This window comes from Catharus ustulatus (assembly GCF_009819885.2).
Source record: "Catharus ustulatus isolate bCatUst1 chromosome Z unlocalized genomic scaffold, bCatUst1.pri.v2 scaffold_29_arrow_ctg1, whole genome shotgun sequence".
NCBI lineage: Eukaryota > Metazoa > Chordata > Aves > Passeriformes > Turdidae > Catharus > Catharus ustulatus.
The window spans coordinates 6,022,641-6,046,452 of record NW_024879446.1 but is presented as its reverse complement, the minus strand read 5'-3'; the positions used below and the strand labels follow the sequence as shown (position 1 = coordinate 6,046,452).

Below are 23,812 nucleotides of genomic sequence, written 5' to 3'. Positions count from 1 at the left end.
AAAATAGTTTCTCTCTGTTGACAGTATCATCTCCTTCAATCTCACTGTTAAACCACAAATATTTCTACTGAAAACAGAAATAATATTTTTTGTCTTTGTCTTGGCTGGCACCTGCTCCAGATCTTAACTCAGAGCTCACCAAGTGTCTGCAGTCCTAAAGTCTTTAGCATACTTTAGTGGACCAATGAGACAAAGAGACATTATTGCTCAGTTCTGCTAGAGATAACTAACCTCTACCTTCAGGTGACAGGAAAAAAAAAAATCTAAAAAGTACATACTATGTTTATAAAACCAGAACACGTACACAAAAAGAAGCAACAAGGGAAAGTTTTTAATTAGATGTCAGAGGTTAGAGGTTTCAGCACTTCACAGACACTTAGCTGATAGAGGCAATGTCAATTTTATATGCTGCAGTCATGCACCTGATCTAACTGTCCCCAAAACCACTGCTGTGGTTTGCCCCATCACTGGTACCAACAAATAAACAAATAAACAAACAAACAAAAAAAATTAAATTAAACAAAATCAAAACAGCTAATTGCAGTGGCTGCAAAAATTAAACCTTTAATCCATTTCACCTTGCAGTCTTAAGAAAAGATAAAAAGGGAAAGAAGCTGATGAGGAAAGATTATTAACTCAGAGAAGGTGGAAGGAAGTTACTTCATACACGCTATTTGTGAGCTGTTGTTGGATTTGGGGAAATAAATGGAAACCTGACTTTCATTCAAAAAAATTTAAATTATAGGACTTTGTCCAGCTGGATCCTAATTAAAGTATTTGACAGAAAATACCCTAAGATATAATACAACCAAACTAAAAATCACCCTGTTTAAAATGTTGGAGAAGTCATATTTAAGCTTAATACATCACACTACAAACAGAAAATGATGAACAAAGGACTGGCCATCAATGATGATCATTTGCATAATGTCATTATGCACAAGGAGTATTTATATTAAGAAGAAATGTAATTTCATTTTCTCCAACATTTTAGTCAGGGAAGCTTTCTACAGAACTCGTAAAACTTTAGAGTACCAGGTTAACTTGCAAGACAAAAAATAGTCTACAAAATAAAATCTACATTGGGAGAATATATTTAAGCAAATGATGCTTAAAATATGCCAAATAGTCTTGATTTATTGTGTGAAATGGACTTTTTTATAGCTAAGAACAACTTTAGGTTAAAAGAGGTAGATTTATTTTACACAATAGACTATCACATGTCTGCCACAGTGAGGAGAAGCAGCATTAGTCTTCATTCAGCTTCTGAAAGCCTGTTTAAATGGAGGAAGAGTATTCAGTGTTTATCACTGTGAATAGCAAAGAGAAATTTTTTTTAAAAGAAGAAAATATGCTTATTCATTGGGAAAGATGGGATTTGAAAGACATTTCACTCTTCCCTCAGCCCATATTTTGTGCAGGAAATGAAACAAATTCATGTAACATTAATATCATCTAAGTTAATAGATTTGCCCCAGTGGAATATCACTGCACACTTAGGACACATGGGTAATCAGTTAAGCTGAATTTTAAAAGAAAACGGATGATAGAGATTACTCAGCTACATGTAAGTAAAATGGTGAAAAAGCAGACATTTTGTTTTAAAGTGGGAGAAAGTGTTTAAAGCCACCAAAATAGGAAATGTGTTGCCCAGAGAATTCTGCATCACATCACATCAGCAGAAGAGGCTAGGGGAAGGTTTCAGTTTTTCCTCACATTTCCAGCCTAAGAGATTGGAAACAAAATTAATAAATACAACATGTGCACAGCCTTGCAGCAACACAGACTGACCTTTGCTGCCTGGGCTAAGGCAAACATTATTTTAAGACAAGAGCCGAGTTTTAGCTGACAAATAGCCACACAAATTTCCTGAAACAGAATCAGGGACTAATGAGGTAGGAAATGCTGTTTGACTTGAACTACTGCCCTAAGAACAGGACAGTCCAGCTGAACAAAAAGTTTAAGTAATTAGGTTCAAGGGTGAAGAGCTTCTTGTCCTCTCAGAGACTCACTTTAAACTGCAAACATAATGAAACATATCAGAATCAGAAAGCAAAGCAATTATTCTCTTTTTACACAAAATAAAATAAAATAATAATTTTTTTTAATATCTTGTAAACTGCCTCTATTTTCTTTTATACTTTTTTTATACTTTTTTTTATTTATACTTACAGGCTATACTTTTAATTATGTTACATTTCGAGAGCTACTACAGCTAAAAGGCAGAGCACACTACTTTTGTTTCTAAATCAAAAGATAAAAGATCACATTCAGGATAAACACTGGAAGTTTCCAGAGGTATATATCTGCTCTCTTTTTAAAAACAGGTTCTATAGTGGCATATTAAACCACAATAAAAGAGAGCTATTGTTTACATTTTAAGGCCCAGACAAGTTTTTTCTCAAATAGCAAACACACACACATACACGTTTAATTCCATGCACAGATTTGACTGAACTGTGTGTTCCTTCTGCCATAGATGAAGCTAAGCAATACCCATGTAATCATATGAAGACCTGAAGACTTGACAACTCTATTACCAAATTTCAGGAAGCTTCCATTATCTAGGGCATGACTTCTGTGACCCAAGCTTAATCCTACCTTCTCTAACACCTGTAAAAATTTCCAGCTTTCCAGGACAGCTTTCATGTGCAGAACAGATTTACAGCTCACATATCTGAAGCATGTTAAAATTGCATGGCACTAACTTCTGTTCAGCTTACGTCTTGGGTCCCAAGACAGGATGTGACCAAAAGAATGTACAGTAATTTCACGACCATAAGGCGCACCGGACTATAAGGCGCACCTCCCGGGAGTCAGCAAAATTCACAACTTTGTAGATCAGATAAGGCGCACTGGACTATAAGGTGCACTTTTTTTTTGCAGCGAGGCTCCGCCTCCAGTTCCCCCCGCACAGTTTCTGGCTGAGGCCCTGCCTCAACCCGACAGCCATTGGCCCCCGGGCCTGCCTGTACCCAGCAGGGGTGGTGCCGCGGGCCCCCAGGCCCACCTGTACCTGGTGGGGTCGGGGCATGCCCGCTGCCCCTCCATGCCACCTCTCCGGGGCCGGGCTATGGCCGCCACCCTTCCATGCCCCTTTCACGGGGCTGGGGCGTGCCTGTAGAGGGGCCCACCCGCCTCCACGGGGCCGGGGCGTGCCTCTGGAGGGGCCGTCTCGCCTCCATGGGGCCGGGGTGTGTCTGTGGAGGGGCCATCCCACCTCCACGGGGTTGGGGGGTGCCTCTGGAGGGCCCATGCCGCCTCCACGGGGCAGGGGTGTGCCTCTGGAGGAGTGGTTCTGCCTCCATGGGGCCAGGGCGTGCCCGCCACTGCTCCGCCCCGCCTCCACCTGGCAGCCATGGCCCTGCTGGCTCCCCCTGCGGCTCGCAGCTCTCACTTCTGGGTAGGCAAATTTCTGAACTTTGTCCATCAGATAAGGCACACCGGACTATAGGGCGCACTTCCGGGTTTGGGGGAAAATTTTAGTCAAAAGGGTGCGCCTTATAGTCGTGAAATTACTGTATTCTATCACCATCTGTTAAAACCAGGTGGAGTAGTCATCTTTATCTTTTCCACGACCCATCCTTCCTCCAGGGAGGTCTCCTCTGTTAATGGGTCAATAGGCTGCAGAGTCCCAATGCATGACATCCTGCCATTGGGAGATGCTCCACCCAGGAGGAGGACCCAAGCCTAGGTAAAATCTGAGATTTGGAACACCATGGCAGCCTTTTTCCATTGGATTCCAGAGGAAAACAGGCCCTTCTACATAATCACTGGACCTTTGGAGGAAAGCTGCACCCTTCTACAGGACCACTGCTTCAACAGAACCGTATCTGTCACTCCAGGGGGATTGCAGCCACCATTTAATGGGACTGCTACCATCACCCTGACTGATGGGGTGTCAGATTGTACTCTGACTCTGTCAATGTTTTGATTTTTTTGTAATACTGTATTTTTATTTTAATTTTCCTAGTAAAGAACTGTTATTCCTATTCTCATATCTTTGCCTGAGAGCTCCTTAATTTCAAAATTATAATAATTTGTAGGGATGGGGTTTGCATTCTCCATTTCAAGAGAGGCTCCTGCCTTCCTTAGCAGACACTTGTCTTTCAAACCAAGACAACTTAATATCAAAATAAACGGATATTCTCCTTGAAATTGGAAGAGGATGCACAAAAGTGGCACCTTGGGTCAAACAGGCCAAACAATGGGATACTAACCAAGACACAGTGGTATAAAATTTGTTTGCAAGAGACAGGACTCCTGAGAAAAAAACATGTTCTCACTGCCTGTTTTGAAACTTCCCTTTCAACCTTTACATTATACTTATGCACAGCAACTCCTTTATTTTATCTGGAAAGCTGGAGGTTTCATATCCTGTTAAGCTTAAATACGCACCTAAGGCAAAACACAGAATCCATTCAGAGAGATGCTCAAGGATACTGCAGCAGTTCTGAGTCATCTCATGGTGACAAAATGAACCCAAAAAGAAGACACCTTTTGCCAGATCAGCAGTGAAGGACCTACCTGTCTGTTGTGTTCTTTTGGGGTAAGTCTTACTGCGACTTCTTTCAATGGTCTGGTCAGACCGTGGAAGCTGGACAGAAGGATCTCTGGTCATTCGCAAAGATGTTTTGCCACTTCAAAACACAAAAAAATAATGAGAAAAGGCATCAAAGAGGATCCTTAAACTGAAAAAAAAAGTCATTAACTTATCATCACACCTCTTGTTCTCCTGTTGAGTGGCACTACTCTGAATTTTGTTTTGAATCAGTCACTGGCAAAATCATCAACAGATTGTGCCAATCACTCTTGTATTTGGCATTTTTAAATGGATATAAGCCACTAATACAAAATGTTGGTTTGTTAGGAATAACTTAAGACCTTTTCCAATCTAGAATATTCTAACATTTGAATTTCTTAAGAAATATTATTACTTCCTGAACTTTATCTGTAAGTTTTCCTCCCAGAAAAACATATTTAATATTGTTTAGACAACTTTAATATTGTTCAGTTCCTGTCAGTCAGGGGCTGCTCCTCTGGCATGTGGAAGGACAGTCTAAAAGACTGCAAAACAACTGTAAAAAAGGACTAACTCGCACAGCCCCAGATGACAATAAATTGAGTAGAAGTCTTGATTCATGTTTACAGTAAGGTTTTTCTTCACTGCACCATTGAAGTAGATTATTAAGTTTAAATGAATTCTTTTATATTCATTTTAATGCTCCTTTCAGTGTGACTAAGCAGAATATAGTGGTCATAACAAAAATCTAAAATTCATATTCCTCCCCAAAACTCCATATTTGCTCCTGGAAACTTGCTACACAAGAGAAGTAATTGTCACTATTAATTTCTTAACACCTGAAGTTTGATAATTTTGAAGTAAAAGCTATTGTACTAGAAAGTACCAAGCAACTATACAGGAATTACATATGTAGATTTTCTGAATTTTGTGAATAGACTCCAAGAAATACTGATAGTATTTTCACCAATAGCCCTTCACAGATAGTCAGCACTGCAAAATTTTAGTATTTTTAGAATTATAAATGAATTAAAGGATAAAAAAATCTTAAATCCTAACCCTACATCACAGCAATGTGGGGTTTTTTTATTTAGTTAGTTTAAAGCATGCTCCCAAGTTCGCCCAAAAACTTTTGTGCTCAACTTTTAAGTTTGGCAGTCATGACCATCCTGCAAATTTCAGAAGTAAATTTAACAAAACATCTGGGAATAGGATCTTCCACCCCCAAAGACATCCAAAGCATCCCAAGACAAGAAAATTTCCTTCCTGGAAACTGTTTGACACACGAGGAGAAGTACCTACAAGATTAACAAAAAACAAACAAAAAAACCAAAAAACAACCCACAAGACAAATGAAAATATTATCGTCCCCCCACTTACACAGAAAAAAGTAGGATTACGGTTTCTGCTCAGAGATAATGATGTGCACAGATACCCATTGGTGCTACAATGGGAACAAAAGGTAGAAAGGGAAGACAACCCAAGTCGTCATTTATGACCATCATGCCAACATGGCAAGCCTGATCACAGATCACCCATGACATTTATTAACATAGGAAGACGAACTGAACTGCACCACTAACAGCAATAGCTTAAACATAGTGAACTGCTTCATGGCATGTTGTTTTTTAATTGATTGGAAAACTCTTGCCAGTACAAAGCTTTCTCCTCCCCACCGCCCTGCTCCAGTCTGCTGAGGTCCAACAGAAAAATCTTATCTGTAGTACTCTGGCAGGAATCCAGTGAACTCCTACCCTGGATTATCCTGGATGGGGTAATACAGGCCAGGATCCACTAGAAACACAAAAAGCAGGACAATCATTGTCCTGTTATCCACAGCAAGGAGAATCTCGATCATGCCAGAAGAGTGTGATAATTCACATAATCCGGATTATGAAATAGGCCAAGTGCCTAACTAATGATTATCAACCTTACTCTTTATGATCCATTTATTTCTTGCATGATAATGGAAACAATGTTCCTTATCCACCCTTAATTTCAACTTTACAGTATCTTTCAAGATTTAGAGCCTTGAACATTCATCCAATGTTGTCACCTATTCAAGACAGAAAAGATACACCCTCACTTTGGCATTCCCAGTTGTCAGGGAAACCTCTTTAGGACATGAATGCAATTTCAGGACTTACGTGGAGATAATGTTCTAAACAATTGTCAAAGCTGCTTCCTCTTTGAGTACAGACTATAGTTGGCCTCAAACAGTTCTGGAGAGCTGGAGAAGAAAGTTACATTTGTCCCAAAACTGCCAGACTCCCAAGGAGAGTCTGTTTAAATGGCCCTGATTCATCTTTTGTCTTCAGAACTATACTGGGTCATATTCTGGGTGGGGGTTTTCTTTCACTGGAAGGAAAGAGGAGAAAAGGAATGAAGAAGGAATGAACTGAAGTTTGAACAACCAAAGAAATTCACCTGTACCGATGTCTATAACCTATGGATCCAAACTTGCTGACTTTTCTTGACAGAGAGTTTGATTCATTCTCTGGCACCCTGCATAGTTTGAAAAATAAAATAACAGAGTTAAGTTGCATAGATAGGTCTGAATTACAGTTCCCTTCCCAAGTTAAGAAAAAAAGAATACAAATTTGGGCTCAAAAATATTTTTTTCTGCAAGTTCCTCTTCATCCCTACCTCTGGACAGACTCTTATGGGGTTGAGAGAGTCTCAAAGCCACCTGTTTGTTCCCCCTATTTTGATTACACACCACTTTATTTTAGAGTCAAGTATAAATTGCTGGCACCAGTTACCTTTCATCTAATTCTGGGAGAAGGCAAAGCCACCTACCACAGTAGAGAGACAGCAGGAGGGATTCTCAGTTTTACATTTTATTCATTTAAATTTTACTCATTTACAGCACTGCTAAAGGCAGCCCAGAGGATTCCATTCACCAGTTCCCAATTAGACACCTTAGCACATTTCTCTTGGTATTTTTTGCAACAGTAAAATCAAGTGCTTTGAGATGTGCAGTAGTGGAAAGAATTTATACACCTCAGTAAGTAAGCAAAATGTTATGGAAGTACAATTAATTTCTATACATATATATACATATATATATAAATGTGCACTGTAGAAAATAGTAATGTGTGAAGTCTCCAAAGGCTTCCCTCAAGCCAATCTGATGGCAAATACATCAAAATCTACATGGCAACTTAAATCCTGCCATATACATTTTTTAATATTTCTGATAAAGCCTACTATATGCAACCTCAAGTGCTGTTCAGAAAAGAATGCTAAGACAGAAGAAACCACCAAGCTATCCAATTTTAAAAACATTGTTTCACATCACTGTAAAAAAAGGTGTTGGCTTTTAAAAGCACTCTACAACCAAGAGCACAAATGGGTTTCCAGGGAGCAAGCCTTTGTTATACCACACTGCAGCTACAGGGCTCCCACTCAGTGCAGTGGCCCAACAAAAAACACAGCCTAACTTCTGCATCACTCACCTGAAAAATGTATGATGCTCTACACAGCATTTCCACAGATGTTTGCATGTGACTTTGTTACGTGCTTCAAAAAAGAAGGAAGTTTCATTGCACTGCAGATAAAACAAAACAAATTAATGTTCATATGGGGGATCCTGCCATCGAAGTGAATCTCATTTACTGAACACTAAAACCAACCATCACATGTGAGTCCATGCTTCAAAAAAAGAAATCAGCACTAAGAACAGGTTCTCTAATACTCTAGAATTCTTCATTTTAAAGAGGTTTTATTTTTGAAAAACAAAGGAAAGAGATTATTGAAACACTTCTGTTCCTTCACTCCTGCTCAGACACATCAGCTTTTTCCCTAAATAAAACACAGAAGACTTTTTTTCAAAAATTATGTTTCTGATGTTTTCTGGAACTGCAGCTCAGGTGTCAATAAAAATATTCAGGTTAACAGTATTAAATAAAGGTAAGAATAAGCGACAAAAAAAGGAAGGAAGGAAGGATTCCAGGAAGGAAGGAAGGATTCCAGGAAGGAAGGAAGAATTCCAGGAAGGAAGGAAGGAAGGAAGGAAGGAAGCAAGGAAGGGAAAGAAGAAAGAAAGAAAGAAAGAAAGAAAGAAAGAAAGAAAGAAAGAAAAGAAAGAAAGGAAAGAAAGAAAGAAAGAAAGAAAGAAAGAAAGAAAGAAAGAAAGAAAGAAAGAAAGAAAGAAAGAAAGAAAGAAAGAAAGAAAGAAAGAAAGAAAGAAAGAAAGAAAGAAAGAAAGAAAGAAAGAAAGAAAGAAAGAAAGAAAGAAAGAAAGAAAGAAAGAAAGAAAGAAAGAAAGAAAGAAAGAAAGAAAGAAAGAAAGACTAATTTGTTATAAACTAATATGAACCAATGACACATAAAACATACATGTAGACAAGGACCAGTGTAAATCTGACGGGGAAAAAAAGAAAAAACAGAACAAAGGAAGAATTTTCTTTTTTAAAAAAACAGACTTCGGAATAATTTAAAATGCTAGGAAAAGTTGAAATTCTTAAAATACACCTTAAAATCTCTTAAGGAAGACAAGAACAGCCACAACAAAAGAATATTCAAAGCTTAAAAGCTGATCTCAGGAAACTGGCAGAGAAAAGAAAAGTGGAACAAACTATAGCATACTTCCAACAGAAAAGGAGAAACAACAGACACATCACATTGCTTGTTTTCAACAAGCTAAACACTCAGATGTGTTCACAAAAAAACACTCTTCCATCTATTTTTCACCTGGTGAACTCAAGTGCTTGTGTTTCAGCTGTGATTTGCACAAAGAATGAGCAGTCCCAGTGATATCAGTATGAAAGCTCCATATGGTATGACACCCCTGTAACCAAACTGAGTCTACAGCCATTTCAACAAGGTGTGAGTTACAAAGGAGGTGTGATTCACACCACCCTCACCCGCTCATTTCAGACAATCTATGCCCTCGCCTTAGTTACACTTCTACAGTGCCATGCACACACAAGTAAAGAGCTCAGGTAAGTTTCTCCCCTTCCTCATTTATTATTGTTTATTATTATCTGCAAGCACCTTGCATACTGTGAATTAATTCTCTATGTTCTCTAGAATTCAAAATTTCATCTATCACAAAAACCCAGTTACATCTCTATTAACAGCTGTCAAGCAGCCTCACAAAACCACAAATTACCTCCACGAGCAGCTTTTCCTTCACTTTGAAACAAAAAACAGTAAAAATGACAGAATTTTGCACCCGTGGTTAGAATAACAGAGATTTCATTCCCTGCCCATAAGTAAAAAAATTATACTGAAAACACATGATCTCATTTTCTCCCATATCTTATTTTAGTTACATATCTGGCTGGAACAATCCCATAGAATAAACCAGGAATTAAAATAATTCTCTGGTCTTCTATCAAAAGCACATTTTACTCTCCATGGTAAGAGAGAAGAATACAGGTAGTATAATATAAAATATGGACCACCAAGAATGCTGGCACCTAGGACTCATCTGACACTGCTATGTATATCACAAAATTACTTTGTAGTACATTGTTATTGGCCCTATAAATATATTCCCAAAGTCCCTCAGGTTTGATATGGATCATCATGTCCCTGCAAGATTCACAAGTGGATGAACTTACAGCAAAAGTAAGTTTTAATTCATTAAAAGTAAAGGCTTCCTGAAACTTGAAAACAGTCAAGGAGAAAAATCAATTTATCTTGGAGTCTTCTAGAATGACAACATTGCTCTTTCTTCTCTGATGGCTAGAAACAAGAGCCTACACACTGAAAAATCATAATTCATTTTTACATTTTAAAACTTTTAAAGAAAACATGTAAAGTGGTACTTTAAATTTGCTTATTTTGCACATAATATAAAAGTAGCTTTGGATTTCATTATTTGATTTAAATTGCAATTTCTGTATCAAACTGCCATCTAATATGATTTCATATAAACCCACACAACTAACCTTCAATAGGATAATATCAAACTGGATTGTAGTATTGCAAACTTGATGCAATATGATGAGTCAGTTTAGCTTATGTTAGGAAAAAAATCAATGACTCACTTTTAATACGGAGGGTCTTGCTCCTTCTTTATTCATTCCTACTTCTAGGCAAAGAATCCTTTGTTGCACTTAAACTTATTTAACTGCATAATCTCAAAGGAATGAGTTTCTGAGATGTGGGAAGGGAGGGGTGGAGAGAAGCCAGGTATGATTTTTTTTTTTAAAGAGAATTTAGAAAATAAAGTGTTTTTGCCACATCACGCTGTTTGATCAATTTGAATGACACTGACATTCAAGGACAGATTCCTGTTGGGAAAAAAGTTCTATTTATCCATTTTGTCTTCTTTAAGTTACAGTTTTAGAATTTTCCCATACACAGAACAAACAGCATGAAAACACATTAAAAACACTAAGTCACAATAAGAGGGACCATATAGTTATACTGCCATATCATAGAAAGATCTGACCAGCAAAAATTACTGATTGAATCATATGGAGGCATTATTTTTTAAGGTAGAAGAAAGTTCACCTTAGCTGGTAAGAAAAATAAATATCTAAACTTAGTATTCAGCAATCAACAGCACTCACAGAGGGTAAAAAAAAGGGAGGAGAGGGTGGTGGTGAATAACCCTATAGATACTATTTACAAAAATGTTATGGACCTCAGATCTGGGAAACGAAACAATTGCCTAAAAATCATAGGACAGACCAACAAGACCTTCTGATAACAATCCAGGCTTATTTACCTGAATTTGAATGAAAACCACGTCTGAAAATTATGGCCTCAAAACTGATGCTTGCAATAACTCAATAGCACAATTAAATTTTACTAGAGAGATTAAAAAAACCCTAAACCACTCATCCTTATCAAAGGGGAAACAATTCATAATTCTTTCACCGTTTCTCAGCTTATCTGGGAAGGATTCTGTAAATTACTTCAACCAAGTCCAGTATGATACTGCTTTCAGCACAGTCAGGTTTAGGACTACCTCCATATTCCTTTTAGGACTATTTAAGGCTTATAAGAGCAGTGATTACCCTGAAAATTTGTAAATGCTTATATAAAATAAGCAGTACTGAAACAGCAAAATCTTTCTCATTTAACACTTCTCCCCCCAAGGGAATTAATTGATTTGTGTAGGTAAAGCAAGGACAGCCTTATCTGTTAAGACCATGACTGTTTCCAATAAAAGACAACATTTTTAGCATTTTGAACATTGCAATTTCCTAGAGGTAGTTAGTGTTAGTTTGGGGTTTTGCTTATTATTCTCATATATCTGAACCAAAAGAAATAAAGACCTATTGTAATTTCACTAATGATTTATAGGAAATGAGACTTCCAAAGTCATTCAGTGCTGTTTGGTGCCTCACAAGCTTCTCCTGGCTACTCATCCTTCTGCTTTCAGTGTGCCCAGTGTACTGAAGGTACTGTAAATCATGAACTATTTCCAGAGCAATCCCGGCTATCTGCACACTCTGGAGATCTCTCTCCTTTGAACTATCTTGGTGTTTGTTCTTTCAGGAAGCTCATTTTGCTGATCAAACAAGTAGAAAAACACTTATTTTTGTATAGTTATTTTCAATCCTATCTGTAACTTGCAGGAGCAAGGGAGGGGCACGATGATGGGACCAGAAGCTGCAAAAGGACCCTTGCAGCAATAACCATTCCTCAAGCTGTGGAACTGCCTCTTCCTAACCCAATGGCACACACTGAAAAAACATGAGGATGAGCACTACATATCCCTCTCCTTTTAGGTGCTTTGAAAACTTGAACTGCAGTCTCCAAAACATGCTACAGCTCATATTGCTAGAACCCCACCACCATTTCTACCCACAGGAGGAGAGAGAGCCTAGCATAGTGGATGCGGATAGCTTGTCTACCCTACAAGCTTATACAGAGGACACTGAAGCCCTTTCCTCTTTTATGCTGGCTCCCAGACCTGCCAGAAGACTGATCTGGCAGGGCCTTTTAAGACCTGCACTAGAGAGCTGGAAATCGGAACAGTGCCACACCCTAACACCCACACCTCTCAAGCGAAAGATTTGAAAGTGTATTACAAAACCCTACAGAGGAGACAAGTAAGAGGGGTCATTGCTCTACCCAAGTACAGAACACCCCTGGAACTAGAACACAAGTTCTGGAGTGCTCAGAAACAGCTTCCTGCTTGCTTTGCCACGCCAGCCTGATTACACAGCTCTCAGGCTCAGAGCTGCTTTGTGCCTAGCTAGCTCAGTTCTCAGGCAGGGCAAGCTCAGGTTGACCTGGGAGAGAAGGCACACACTTAAAATGACAGCTCTTCCCTCTGGGGGCCAAGAGATCCCTTGTTCTTGGAGGTCATGGATTACTCCCAGGACAGGAGACCATTGTCAGTAGATTTACATGCATTCCAGAGAGCACTGAACCTGCCCACAGCGCAAAAATTATTAGAGAGCCACTGATTCAGAGCACGCTTTGCTACCCTAATTTACAAGACATTTATAGGCTGCCAGCAATGCAGGCTCAGAAAATGAAGAAGAAAACCCCAAAACCACAGTAGGAACAGTGCCAGCACACACACCACTCCTCCCAGTCACAGTGAGTGCTAATGCTACATAAGGGGGGATTTTGCCCCATCACAGGGCACACTGCATGTACACATACTACACCTGCACATGTAACAGAATTATTAACAGTAGCTCTGAAGCCACTGCTTCAGAACATCATTCTTTGCCAGATTAGGCACATACCTAGGCACTATCAGCTGTTGATTCCAGTAGGAAGTATTCTGTCTTTATATATTGGCATAGGCAGACAAATCACAGCTTATGTAGCAAACAACATACTCTTACTGCTTACTCAAGGTGAAACTGTAGGAACATTATACCAAACTGGCAATTAAAATTGATAAAGCTGTGCCAGTTGCATGTCAGCATTGAAACAAACATATCTTGGCATTATATTACAACAATTCAGAAATACAAAGGTAGAATTAGAAAAAGAGAAAGCTGACAGTATCACCTTAGTGTCAGGTAATTTTATGCAGGCCTTGAACCGATATTACAGTCTTTCTATGATGGCTCAGAAAGCAATTAAGAAAATACAAGAAAACCCCCAAGCAACCAAAACAAGCCAAAACTGTTTAATATGACATATTAGTATCACTATGCTAGCTCACCTCCACCCTCTACTATCACTCTGAGTGGGTGCAAATGCAAATGATACAAAAGTCATTTGCAATTCTTTAACCATAAGAAAGACCCAACTGCTATTTTTGTCTGGAAACTGCACATACGATAAATTGGATTTACGACTGAGAGTAACATATCTTCAAATCCTGTTCAATCTTCCTAAGAAACTTCAGGAACAATACATCAAATTAGAAGCTCCTGGATAGATCTTGTAACTCAAGATGGAATACAGAATTTGAGAGGAAAAGAAGGGCTAGAGCTGAACCACTTTATTGACACAATTATTTTTCAGACTTATGACACTGATGAAAAGCAGATTAAAAAGACAAAACATATTTACAGTGTTTTCTGCACTATTTAAAAGAAATATTACTGTATTTAGACAAGTTCCAGCTACACAAAATGGGGATGATTATGTACTTTGGACTTTCACTTGTACTTTGGTTGGTATTGCTCCTGAAGTGTCATTACCAATTTTGCCTTGTGAATTCAGGTGAGGAGGCCTCTTAATCTGAATATGGAAGACTGGAGAGGAAGGCACAAAAATGAGTAAATCATTTTTAACTGCACAGATTGGGAGATTGTTCTAAGTTAAAAATACCCAAATTTCAAGAGATCTTGAGATAAAAATTTCAGAATTCAAAAAGACCCTCCTCTTACAGCAAAAATTTTGAAAAGCAAGTCTTTTGCACATTTAATTCTTACTATTTTATGAAACAGGAAAAGTAAGAACAGAAGTTTTGCATAAAACCTGCTAAGGAGTGAAATCATTCACGTGCATGTTCAGACACAGAGCAAATAAAATAAAGGCTGCAGTTACACAAAACAGCACTGGGGTGCAGGGAGCAGCACAAAAGTACTTGGTACCTACAGGCAAAAAGCTCCATGTCTCTCACTCCTGCCTATTATTACATTTACATTCCCAGCCTACACAGTCTATCCAAGCGTGTTTTTCTCTCTTTCCTTTCATGTCCCTAGATGAGAGAGAAATCTAGAAAGCAGGCTGCGCTCCTCATATGGGGAAACATGGGAGCTATGCTGGGCACCCCTTCCACTACTCACTTCCACATAGAGCATCCATTGTGATCAAGCTCTGTTGCTGGAGGAGAGGGGAGGGCTTTGGCAGCCACCTGTGTTACTGGATTGTTTCCAGCAAGGTTGCTCAACAGACGTGCTGCCCTGAACTGTGCACAGGCAATAGATTAATTTCTCAGTTTTCTGAGAAATAAACCTCTTAAATCTTCAAAAATTCTTAGCAATTGTTTGTTGTGTTTGGGGAACGTGAACATATTTCTTGCAGGAGAAGGGTTTGTAATTTCATGCTGATACTTAGAGGTGTCAGGGAAGACCTAACACATTTATAGCTCAGAATTCACAGCATGGATTCCTGCAGGAGACAATTACAGTAAATTCACGAATACAAGCCGCACTGAGTATAAGCCGCATCTCTAGGTGTTGGCAAATATTTCGTTCTTTGTCCATAAATAAGCCGCACCTGAATATAAGCCGCTCTGTCATTCGCAGCGAGGACCCGCGTGCAACAAAGTTGCCAATTAGTAACAGAACGGTGGCAGGGTGGGGTTTACTGGCTCAACTAAGGCTGTGCAGGCTCGGCCCGCTAGGGGCTGCTAACGGGGCCAGGTGGCCCAGCTTGGTGGTGCCGCTTGGGGCTGGCCGCCGCCTCTGGGTTCGCTCGCCCCGGCCGCGCTCCCGCCGCGGTGCTGGCCGGGCACGGAGAACGCGCCCCGCTCCCACCGTGGCGCCAGCCGGGCATGGAGCACCCCCTGCTCCCACCACGGCGGCGGAGGGCGGGGGCAGAGCGCCCCCCCCCTCCTTCCCGAGCGGCGGCAATGGTGGCGCAGGCTCCCCCCCTCCTCCCCGAGCTGCAGCAATGGTGGCGCGGGCTCCCCCCCTCCTCCCCGAGCTGTAGCAATGGTGGCGCGGGCTCCCCCCCTCCTCCCCGAGCCGCGGCAATGGCGGCGCAGGCTCCCCCCCTCCTCCCCGAGCCGCAGCAATGGCGGCATGGGGTCCCCCCCGTCTCTCCCCCAGGCTGCGGCAGAGGAGGGAAGAAGAGAGCTCTCCTGCCTCTCTCCCCGCCCCCCGTGCTGCCTGCAGGGAGCCAGGGCAACAGAGTAACACTTTGTAACAATCGCGAAATGCCGGCTTTTACTGGCAGGTGCTTGGCTCGGCGCCCTGGCTGGCACGTCTGGGGTTGTGAATGTCAGAAAATTATTCACATATTAGCCGCCCCCGAGTATTAGCCGCACTTTCGGGTTTCCACCAAAATTTTTGTCAAATTGCTGCAGCTTGTATTCATGAAATTACTGTAAATACTGATTCAATGGCTAACACCACTGAAAAAGAGCTTCAGTCTCACATGTCCATGGATGGTCAAATATTAAAGGCAGTATTTTGTTTAGGAAGGGGCAACAGCAATGGCCTCAGCAAAGCAGTGAAAAGCAAAGTAGTGAAAGATAGAACCAAAATACTGATAGCAACAGGTGTGCAAGAAAAAATATGAGGCAGCTAAATATATAGGAATTATTTTCATGGAAGAGATATGAAGAAGTATAAGAGGTTACACTACAAAACAGAAAAGCCAAAGCATCTGACTTTTCTACAAGACACTAAGCAATAACTTCTGCTCAGTAAACATCAGCTTTCTGAAAAGCGAAGCAATGTAGACAAGAAAATGAGCAGCCATAGGTTTGGTTGACAAAGACATACAAAAGCATGGGGCTTAGGTAGTCTGAACATATGGACGTGTACATTTAGACTGTTCATCTGTCAAGATCAGGATGTCCATTTCCACCCCTCTACTGGGAAACACACAGATTCTTCTGGCATGGTTGGAAAAATTTCACACCAATCTCAGCAAGCAACAATAAAGAAGTTACCACAAGTAACTCCATCCAGGGGAAGAGCAACACTTCGCTGGTACTAAAGGCACCAACAGCTTCCTCTTTATGAGCAGTGAAAGGTGACAGTCGGTGTTAATAAGGGTAGCTGCTGTGTGTGGAAACACGGATCAAAACCTATCCTGAAGAGAGTTTTTACAATGTATGAAAAAAATTATTCAGGCAAAATACTTGGTTCACTCAGAAATAATCTACTCTCTTACATGGTGTTAGTTCCTTCACTTTGTGCCATAAAGTTAAATTTAAATTCCCCATTATTTCTACTCCTCCTGAATATCTTCTGGCGCTCTCTATAACTGGAAACACACAAAACATTCCAGACTTGGTACACCACATCTGATACAAGGAAAGTATTACAGCCCTGGGCTGTAAAGTGATATTTCAAGAGGCAGGACGGAGTGAAAATGGTATATTTACTCTCCTATAATATATTCATGTGTCACATGGAAGGACAAAGTAACAGCATTTATTCCAAAAAGACAAGAGGAACAAAATAAATTTGTGAATCAAATTTTTAAAGAGTATTGGAACATACGTTCATATAAATACACTGATGAGCTTTTTCTCCTCTGTGTAGAACAGCATAAATGGTTATGACAATTTTAATCCAGAGACTGAGGTTTCTGTCTGCTTATGAAGCGCTGTAGAAATACTTCAGGTTAGTATTAGTTGCAAAGGTGAATTTAATGAAGGTACACGCCCCTGTACTTACTGTTCTCTTCAACAATTTCCTAGAAAAACCTGTCGAGGCTTGAAACTACCAAATTCTGTCAAAATGTTTGCCTTATGATCACAATGGTAAGAGTTTATCAGCCATCAATATTCACAGCCTCAACTTCTCTAAAACCGTCCAGGTTTTCTAGTCAGTCTGTTAAGCCTTTGCAATTTCACTTCATTAAAAAAACTGTGAAAACATGGTATCAAACAGAAGCAACAGCTTCTTCCAAGTAATTCCCTCCAAGTCAAACTCAGACTTGTTTGTACATGAACTGTCACTCACCCTTTACATAAAACATGGTGAAAAGTTTTCCCGACCTTTCCCCAGTCTTTAAATAACTCTGCTATTTCAACAAACACACCTTCAGAAATAAAATTCCCATAGATTACCACACCAAATATAAACAAGCCACTTGGAAGTAACAAAAGAAAGATTTGCCAAGACATCTGCAAAGACGCAACAAATGCTGTCCACAACAGAAGCAAGACAAATGTCCTCATGGAAAAATCATAGATGAGACTGACAGCCATTACAGACACATAGATAAACAGTAAAGGGGATTTTTGCCAGAAGGTTAATATTATTTAAAATTATAAACTAACAGTCCTTATGAAACAATAAGCTTTCATGTTCCAAAAAGACATACAAAGTACAGTAATTTCATGACCACAAGGCGCACCGGACTATAAGGCGCACCCCCCGGGAGTCAGCAAAATTCACAACTTTGTAGATCAGATAAGGCGCACCGGACTATAAGGTGCACTTTTTTTTGCAGCAAGGCTCGGCTCCCAGCTCCCCCCGCACGGTTTCCGGCCGAGGTCCCACCTTCACCCGGCAGCCATTGGCCCCCGGGCCCGCCTCCACCCAGCAGGGGCGGTGCCACAGGCCCCAGGCCCGCATTCACCCCGCAGCCATGGGCCCCCAGGACCATCTGGACCTGGGAGCGGGGGTGCCGCGGGCCCGCTGGCCCACCTTCACCCAGCAGCCATGGGCCACCAGGCCCGCCTCCACCCATCAGGGGCGGTGCCGCGGGCCCCTGGGCCCGCCTCCACCCGGCTGGTGTGGCACTGCCGGTTCCCCCCACGGCTTACAGCTCACATTTCCGGTTTGGCAAATTTTGCAACTTTGTCCATCAGATAAGGCGCACCGGACTATATGGCGCACTTCCGGGTTCAAGGGAAAATTTTAGTCAAAAGGGTGCACATTATAGTCATGAAATTACTGTATTTTGAAAAATAATTCAGCCAACTAAACTTATAACTAAAGCAGACAGCAAAAACCACAAACTGACTGCAACTAATTCATTAATTTAAAAAACCCCATGCTTTTTATTACATGTTATTATTTTTTCCTACACTCTCAGAAGTCTCCTCCTCTCCCTACTCCACATGCTTTGTAGGGGATAAATATGTTTCTATTCTTTTACTTACTGTATCTTAAAACCTTCTGTCTTGCTATCAACCTGCTGTCCTTGCCCCACTGGAACCAACATTGCTTTCTCTCATATGGTCTAACAGCAAAGTGATGTTAAACTCTGACATATGGGTGTCAAGCTATATAATGTAGCTGCCTGTTTTGTGCCTGACAGCTTTGTGAGAATCCCTTCACCTACATTTTGTTTCATACAGTAAATTTCAATAAAACCAATTAGACTTTGACAGACACACTTAATTTTTCACCTTCGTTAGACCTACAATTATTTTTTCAATCTTTTCAGGCATAAATAAAAACTTACATCTTTTCCCAGGACTCGAAGTTCAAACTGTGTTTCCTTGAAGTGAACTTTTGTAATTCTAGGCCTGTAATATTGAGAAAAAAAGACAGACAGAACTCCATGAGCTTTTAATTCTTCATGCATAATAAAATACAAAGTTGTATACATTTCCATACAAACACACACACAAAAAAAATTCACAGGTAGATTTATTTTTCAGGTATGCTCCAGATGTCAGCAGACAATTAGTGATATGTAAAGAAGTCACCATGAGTATGGTAAAGGTGATCTACTGTTTTCAATTCTTGGATTATCAAAGAACTAAAAATCTGCATAATTCAGAGAAATATTAAGAATTCTGTGTATACTTGTTTTATATTGATATGATTAACCTTTCAACTAGATACCACAAATCATAGACTTACATAAAACATTGTTATAGTTTTAGTGCAGATTGCACACTTAAATAATACATACCAGAAATACTTTCCTACTTGTTTTTTATTCTTGTAGACAACAACTCCTACGGGTGTTAATCCTAAAAAGTATTCAGATTTGTTTTCGCCCTAGAAAATAAAAATGTATGTCATTGGTACAGTTGCAAGTAGAATCACAGTATCAGTGAGATCCAGTGAGAAATCCATTCTGGTGACTTGAATATACAGTTTCACCCTCTGAACAAATGGGAAAATAGTACTTGACCTACTGATGAAAACTGATACAAAAATTTGTAGCTCTGGGGAAAAGAGGCAATAAAGAATGGCTGTGATGGAAAGAATGGGAATTTCATGCTACGGTGAAAAACAAAAATACTATTTTTTTTGTTTGTTTTCTTACTCAATTAATTTTTGCTCTTTGGCAAATGGCCAAAACTCAGAAACAGAGCTCCTTATTCAGGCATTAATGCAACAGATACCCCAATTTTCAGCTGAAAGTAAATAGTGATTTCTAACCTAGAATACAATCACTCAGCTGCCTTCCCCCTCCTAACACAGTGTCAGCTGCTACTTCCTCCAAGTGAAGTAGCTCCTTTGGGAGAGCCAAGCTTCTTTTTTGTTGTTCAGAAAGAGAAATTGCATGCAGGGAACAGCCATATGCATAAGCTCCTTCAAAGGAAACCATTCCTAAAGTCAGGATACAAATCTCAAACTGTACTGGGAGAGAACTGGGTGAAAGCCCTGCTGCTGAATGGCAGAAGGTCCCCACGTCCTCCATTTACAGTCAATAGCCAAAATCAGAAGCAGCTTACAGCTGAAAGAGTGCAAACCCTATGCATGAGATCAAAAGAAAATCAGGTGGAAAAGCTAATTGACTTGCCTACTTGAAGTAATGAGTAACAGCCCTGCAAGCTCTAAACCAGGGGAGCATGAACAGCAAAATTATCAACAGTGAGGGGGACTGACTTGAGACACTGAGAAAAGTGTCCTGTGTGATTACAGAGCTGACAGAGGTCAAGCATACCTGGCAAGCTCTGCCTGTGCTCCTCAGTGAATTAACTGCTAAAGGCAAATTTACTTTTAATATGACCAAAGGAGGAAAATAACTGCATCTCATGTGCAGCTTCAGTATCAAACGAGGGCTTCTGCTGGAACAATGGGTAGCTCTGGGGAACAATGATGTTCATAGGTTAGCCAAGCAGGGATTTCAGTGCACAACAAAAGCAAGTTCTGAGGCAAAAAAAATTCCAGGCTGTACTAATTTAACATGATTTTGATGGATCATGTTGGATCTTGTTTCAGTAACTCTCCAGCTTTCCATAGGTGGGAGGGGAACAAAGCCTGGGATATGAATACAATTAAGCCATAGGGTGCATTAAAAGGTACTTTATATTGCAGGCTACACACTTTACAGAGGAAATACATATTTAATCTTCAGGTAATATCTTGATTTCTTTATTTTCTTTCAAGTAATTTTACAAAGTACTGACATCTATCTCAGTGAACTATCTATACTACAACTCCCCATTTGAACTCCTGATTTTCTTTTATTAAAAAAAACCCTGCCACAAGCAGAATAATTCTAACAAGATAGAATGATGTTTCCACCAGGAGCACATAGCCTCCAGGTGCTGAGTTGGATCCAATCCCAACATACATGCTGACAGACAGAAGAAATGGAGGGGTTTTCTGAGGCAATACAGACAACTTGCAGTGCTGCATGATACAACACAGGAAAAAAAATGGAAACATACTCTGGATCTTTAGTAAAACCGTGACAACAAATATTTTAAAAAGCTAAACATGCTACTGCGACTTTACCCTAATTTTTGCAATGGTATTGAAAAGGTTTCAGGACACACTTGTTCTTACTTAAACAGAAATAATGTGCAAATTCTTCTGTCAAAGACAATAACCCTCACTCATGTCTCCTGACATTTGCACAAATTACTTCTTTTCTATCTGATTTTTTTTTACCCAGAGTACAACTTACTGGTTTTTACAGGTGTAACACAATCACAGTATTTAATCTTTAGGCTTTTGTATCTATGAATAACTGAACCCTCTCCATCTGTAAATATGTGTTCCTTTGCATTTTTGAGTAGTGTTCCTTTCCAGTTAACCTGTGGCAACAAAACTATATAAGTACTGTTTCACACACCGGTGCATTAATTATTTTTCACAGTTAAGACTTACATAAACAGGATGGAGATCCACTCCATACATTTCCAGAGATTTTGCCACACCTAAGTAGTTCACTTCTGCCTCAGCAGGAACTTGACCCCTGTAAACACAATTATTTGTAAGAACCATGCAATTCCAATTAACATATCAAAATAGATCATATTAATAAATAGAGTTTTCTGGATACATCTGCAGCCCTTCTTACCAGTTTTTTTAGACTGTCATTGTCTTTTCAGCACTGACCTTCTTATTCCAATTAAGACTACCTCTCTAGTGGTCTTCTATCACAGATATATATGTTGTCATATATATAATGTTTGCTAATGCAGTGGCTTACATTTTCCTTGCTGTCACAAACACACTTCACACATTACATTTTTAGGCTTCAATGCAAAATAACTTTTTTTTTCTTCCCAATAACTACATTATTATTAATAAAGCAGGCATAGTATGACTGGCTGGGGTACTATTGCCCCATAGAAGTGTTGAAACTCCTGAAAGCAAGGTTCATAACTTCAGATAAATTACTACTTTCTCCATAAAATCTTGCCTACAGTAAGTCACACCAGCTAGTAGGACCCACGTCTGCTACATTGAAAACAAGATTTGGAGTCTGACTCGTGAGATTAGCCATTTTAAAGATCCTGCCTGCCTTCCTTACTACAGATATCAATCCATCAGTTAAAAGCATCACTGCCAGGAAAAAACTGGGAAAACTGGTGAAGGAAAAATCTCAGCTAGTAGGAACATACTTGACATTACTGGCAATGGATTTATTTTCAAAAAAGAACAAAACAACTAAATAAGTTCAAAGACTTTTCCTTAGAGTTTAATTTGCTCTTCCCTTAATATCTTCCACTGATACAAGAACAAGATTCTCTTTGGTAAGCCTGAAATAGTTGAAGCCATGATTTCATTTTCACTTCTTTTCAGTAATTCTCTGAAAGCAACCGGATTTACTGGAAAAGTACAGCACATTTTGTAAAAATATCAGCTCAAAAAGATGCATATCCTGCTTCATCCTGCTGGTTTTCTTGGGGAAATACTTGGTACTTTGATGTGCTACCTTTCAAATTCAAGGTGTGAAGTAGAGCATTCTACTTTTAACATTTTCACCAAAGATCTGAAAAAGTCCTGCAATATGCACTTTCTTGCTTCTTGTGTCACCATTCTCTTTAGCCTGGAAGCTACCACCCAGGTTTTCCCAGCTTTGTGTTATGGCTGACAAAAAAAAAGAACTTCAAAGGTCAAAGACATGAAACAGCAGTGCCAACATCAATGCAATAGGTATTTAAAGGTATTCAAAGGCATTTAAATGACTTCTTTGTATCTGGGAGATGGACTGCTTCAGCTCATCCATGTAGCAGTACTGCCACTTTTCCAGGTACTCTTCCCTCCAAGGACACCTGGAAAAGCAGCAGACCTGAAGCTTGTAAGAGAAATCTCTTTCTTCAAATCCCAGTAGATGTGTCACTCATTATCTGTATTCAGAAGACACAGAACACTGGATATTTGGCACATCTGTCATGTCACATCTGCCATGTCTTTTATACCCTTTTGGTCTAAAAATTTACTCTGCAGCTTGATTTTTAATTTAAAGTCTTGCAAGTAGCTCTCAGAAATGTAAGCAGAATGTTCGCAGGGGCTGTATTGTCTCACTGAGTTCCAAACAGGCTAAATACCAGTCCTGAGCAAAGTGGATTACCCCATTACTGAATTAGTGCTAGAATACAGCACCAATTTAAACCCTGTTGATAGTCTTTTCTTACAGACCAGGCTTAGAAAAATGCTGATGCACTTATTCTTCCATTCTCACCTGCCTCTGAAAGGACCAAAAGGCTCAAATGTCAAATAAATGTTTGAGTGCGTTTTTGTAAATACTTTCACAGTAATACATGATTTTGAAACTGAATTTGCAAAAATATTGAAGGAAGCAAAGATATAAGCTGGAGTTTCTGAAGGAAGCAGATGGAAGCCAGAGGTAGAAGTCCTCCGAAAAGCAGATGGGGAAGCCAGAACTTGAAGGGATGAAGAAGTGACAGGGACTGAAAGAACTCCCACTAGTACAAAGGGTGTTTAATTTTTATCATGTGTGAAAACACAAACTCTCCTCAGCATCACACATCTCAAAATTAAAGCAGTCCTTGCCAGTAGGAATGACAGAGCTGGCAAAGTGACAGCCAGGTAGCTGACACACACTCTCCTTCCGATG

General features: G+C 39.8%; 1 protein-coding gene across 2 annotated transcripts in view; it reads right to left on the bottom strand.

Annotated features, from left to right (window-relative positions):
- EPB41L4A (erythrocyte membrane protein band 4.1 like 4A) overlaps positions 1-23,812 on the bottom strand; it is a 126,540-nt gene that overhangs the window by 33,820 nt on the left and 68,908 nt on the right. For both annotated transcript variants that reach the window (XM_033086525.1, XM_033086523.1), the window contains exons 7-12: positions 21,613-21,700; positions 19,457-19,545; positions 19,001-19,064; positions 7,981-8,072; positions 6,950-7,027; positions 4,528-4,640 (exon numbers count right to left, since the gene is read on the bottom strand). In XM_033086525.1, the coding sequence (XP_032942416.1) occupies positions 4,528-4,640; positions 6,950-7,027; positions 7,981-8,072; positions 19,001-19,064; positions 19,457-19,545; positions 21,613-21,700 (524 nt within the window). The remainder of the gene's footprint in view (positions 1-4,527; positions 4,641-6,949; positions 7,028-7,980; positions 8,073-19,000; positions 19,065-19,456; positions 19,546-21,612; positions 21,701-23,812) is intronic.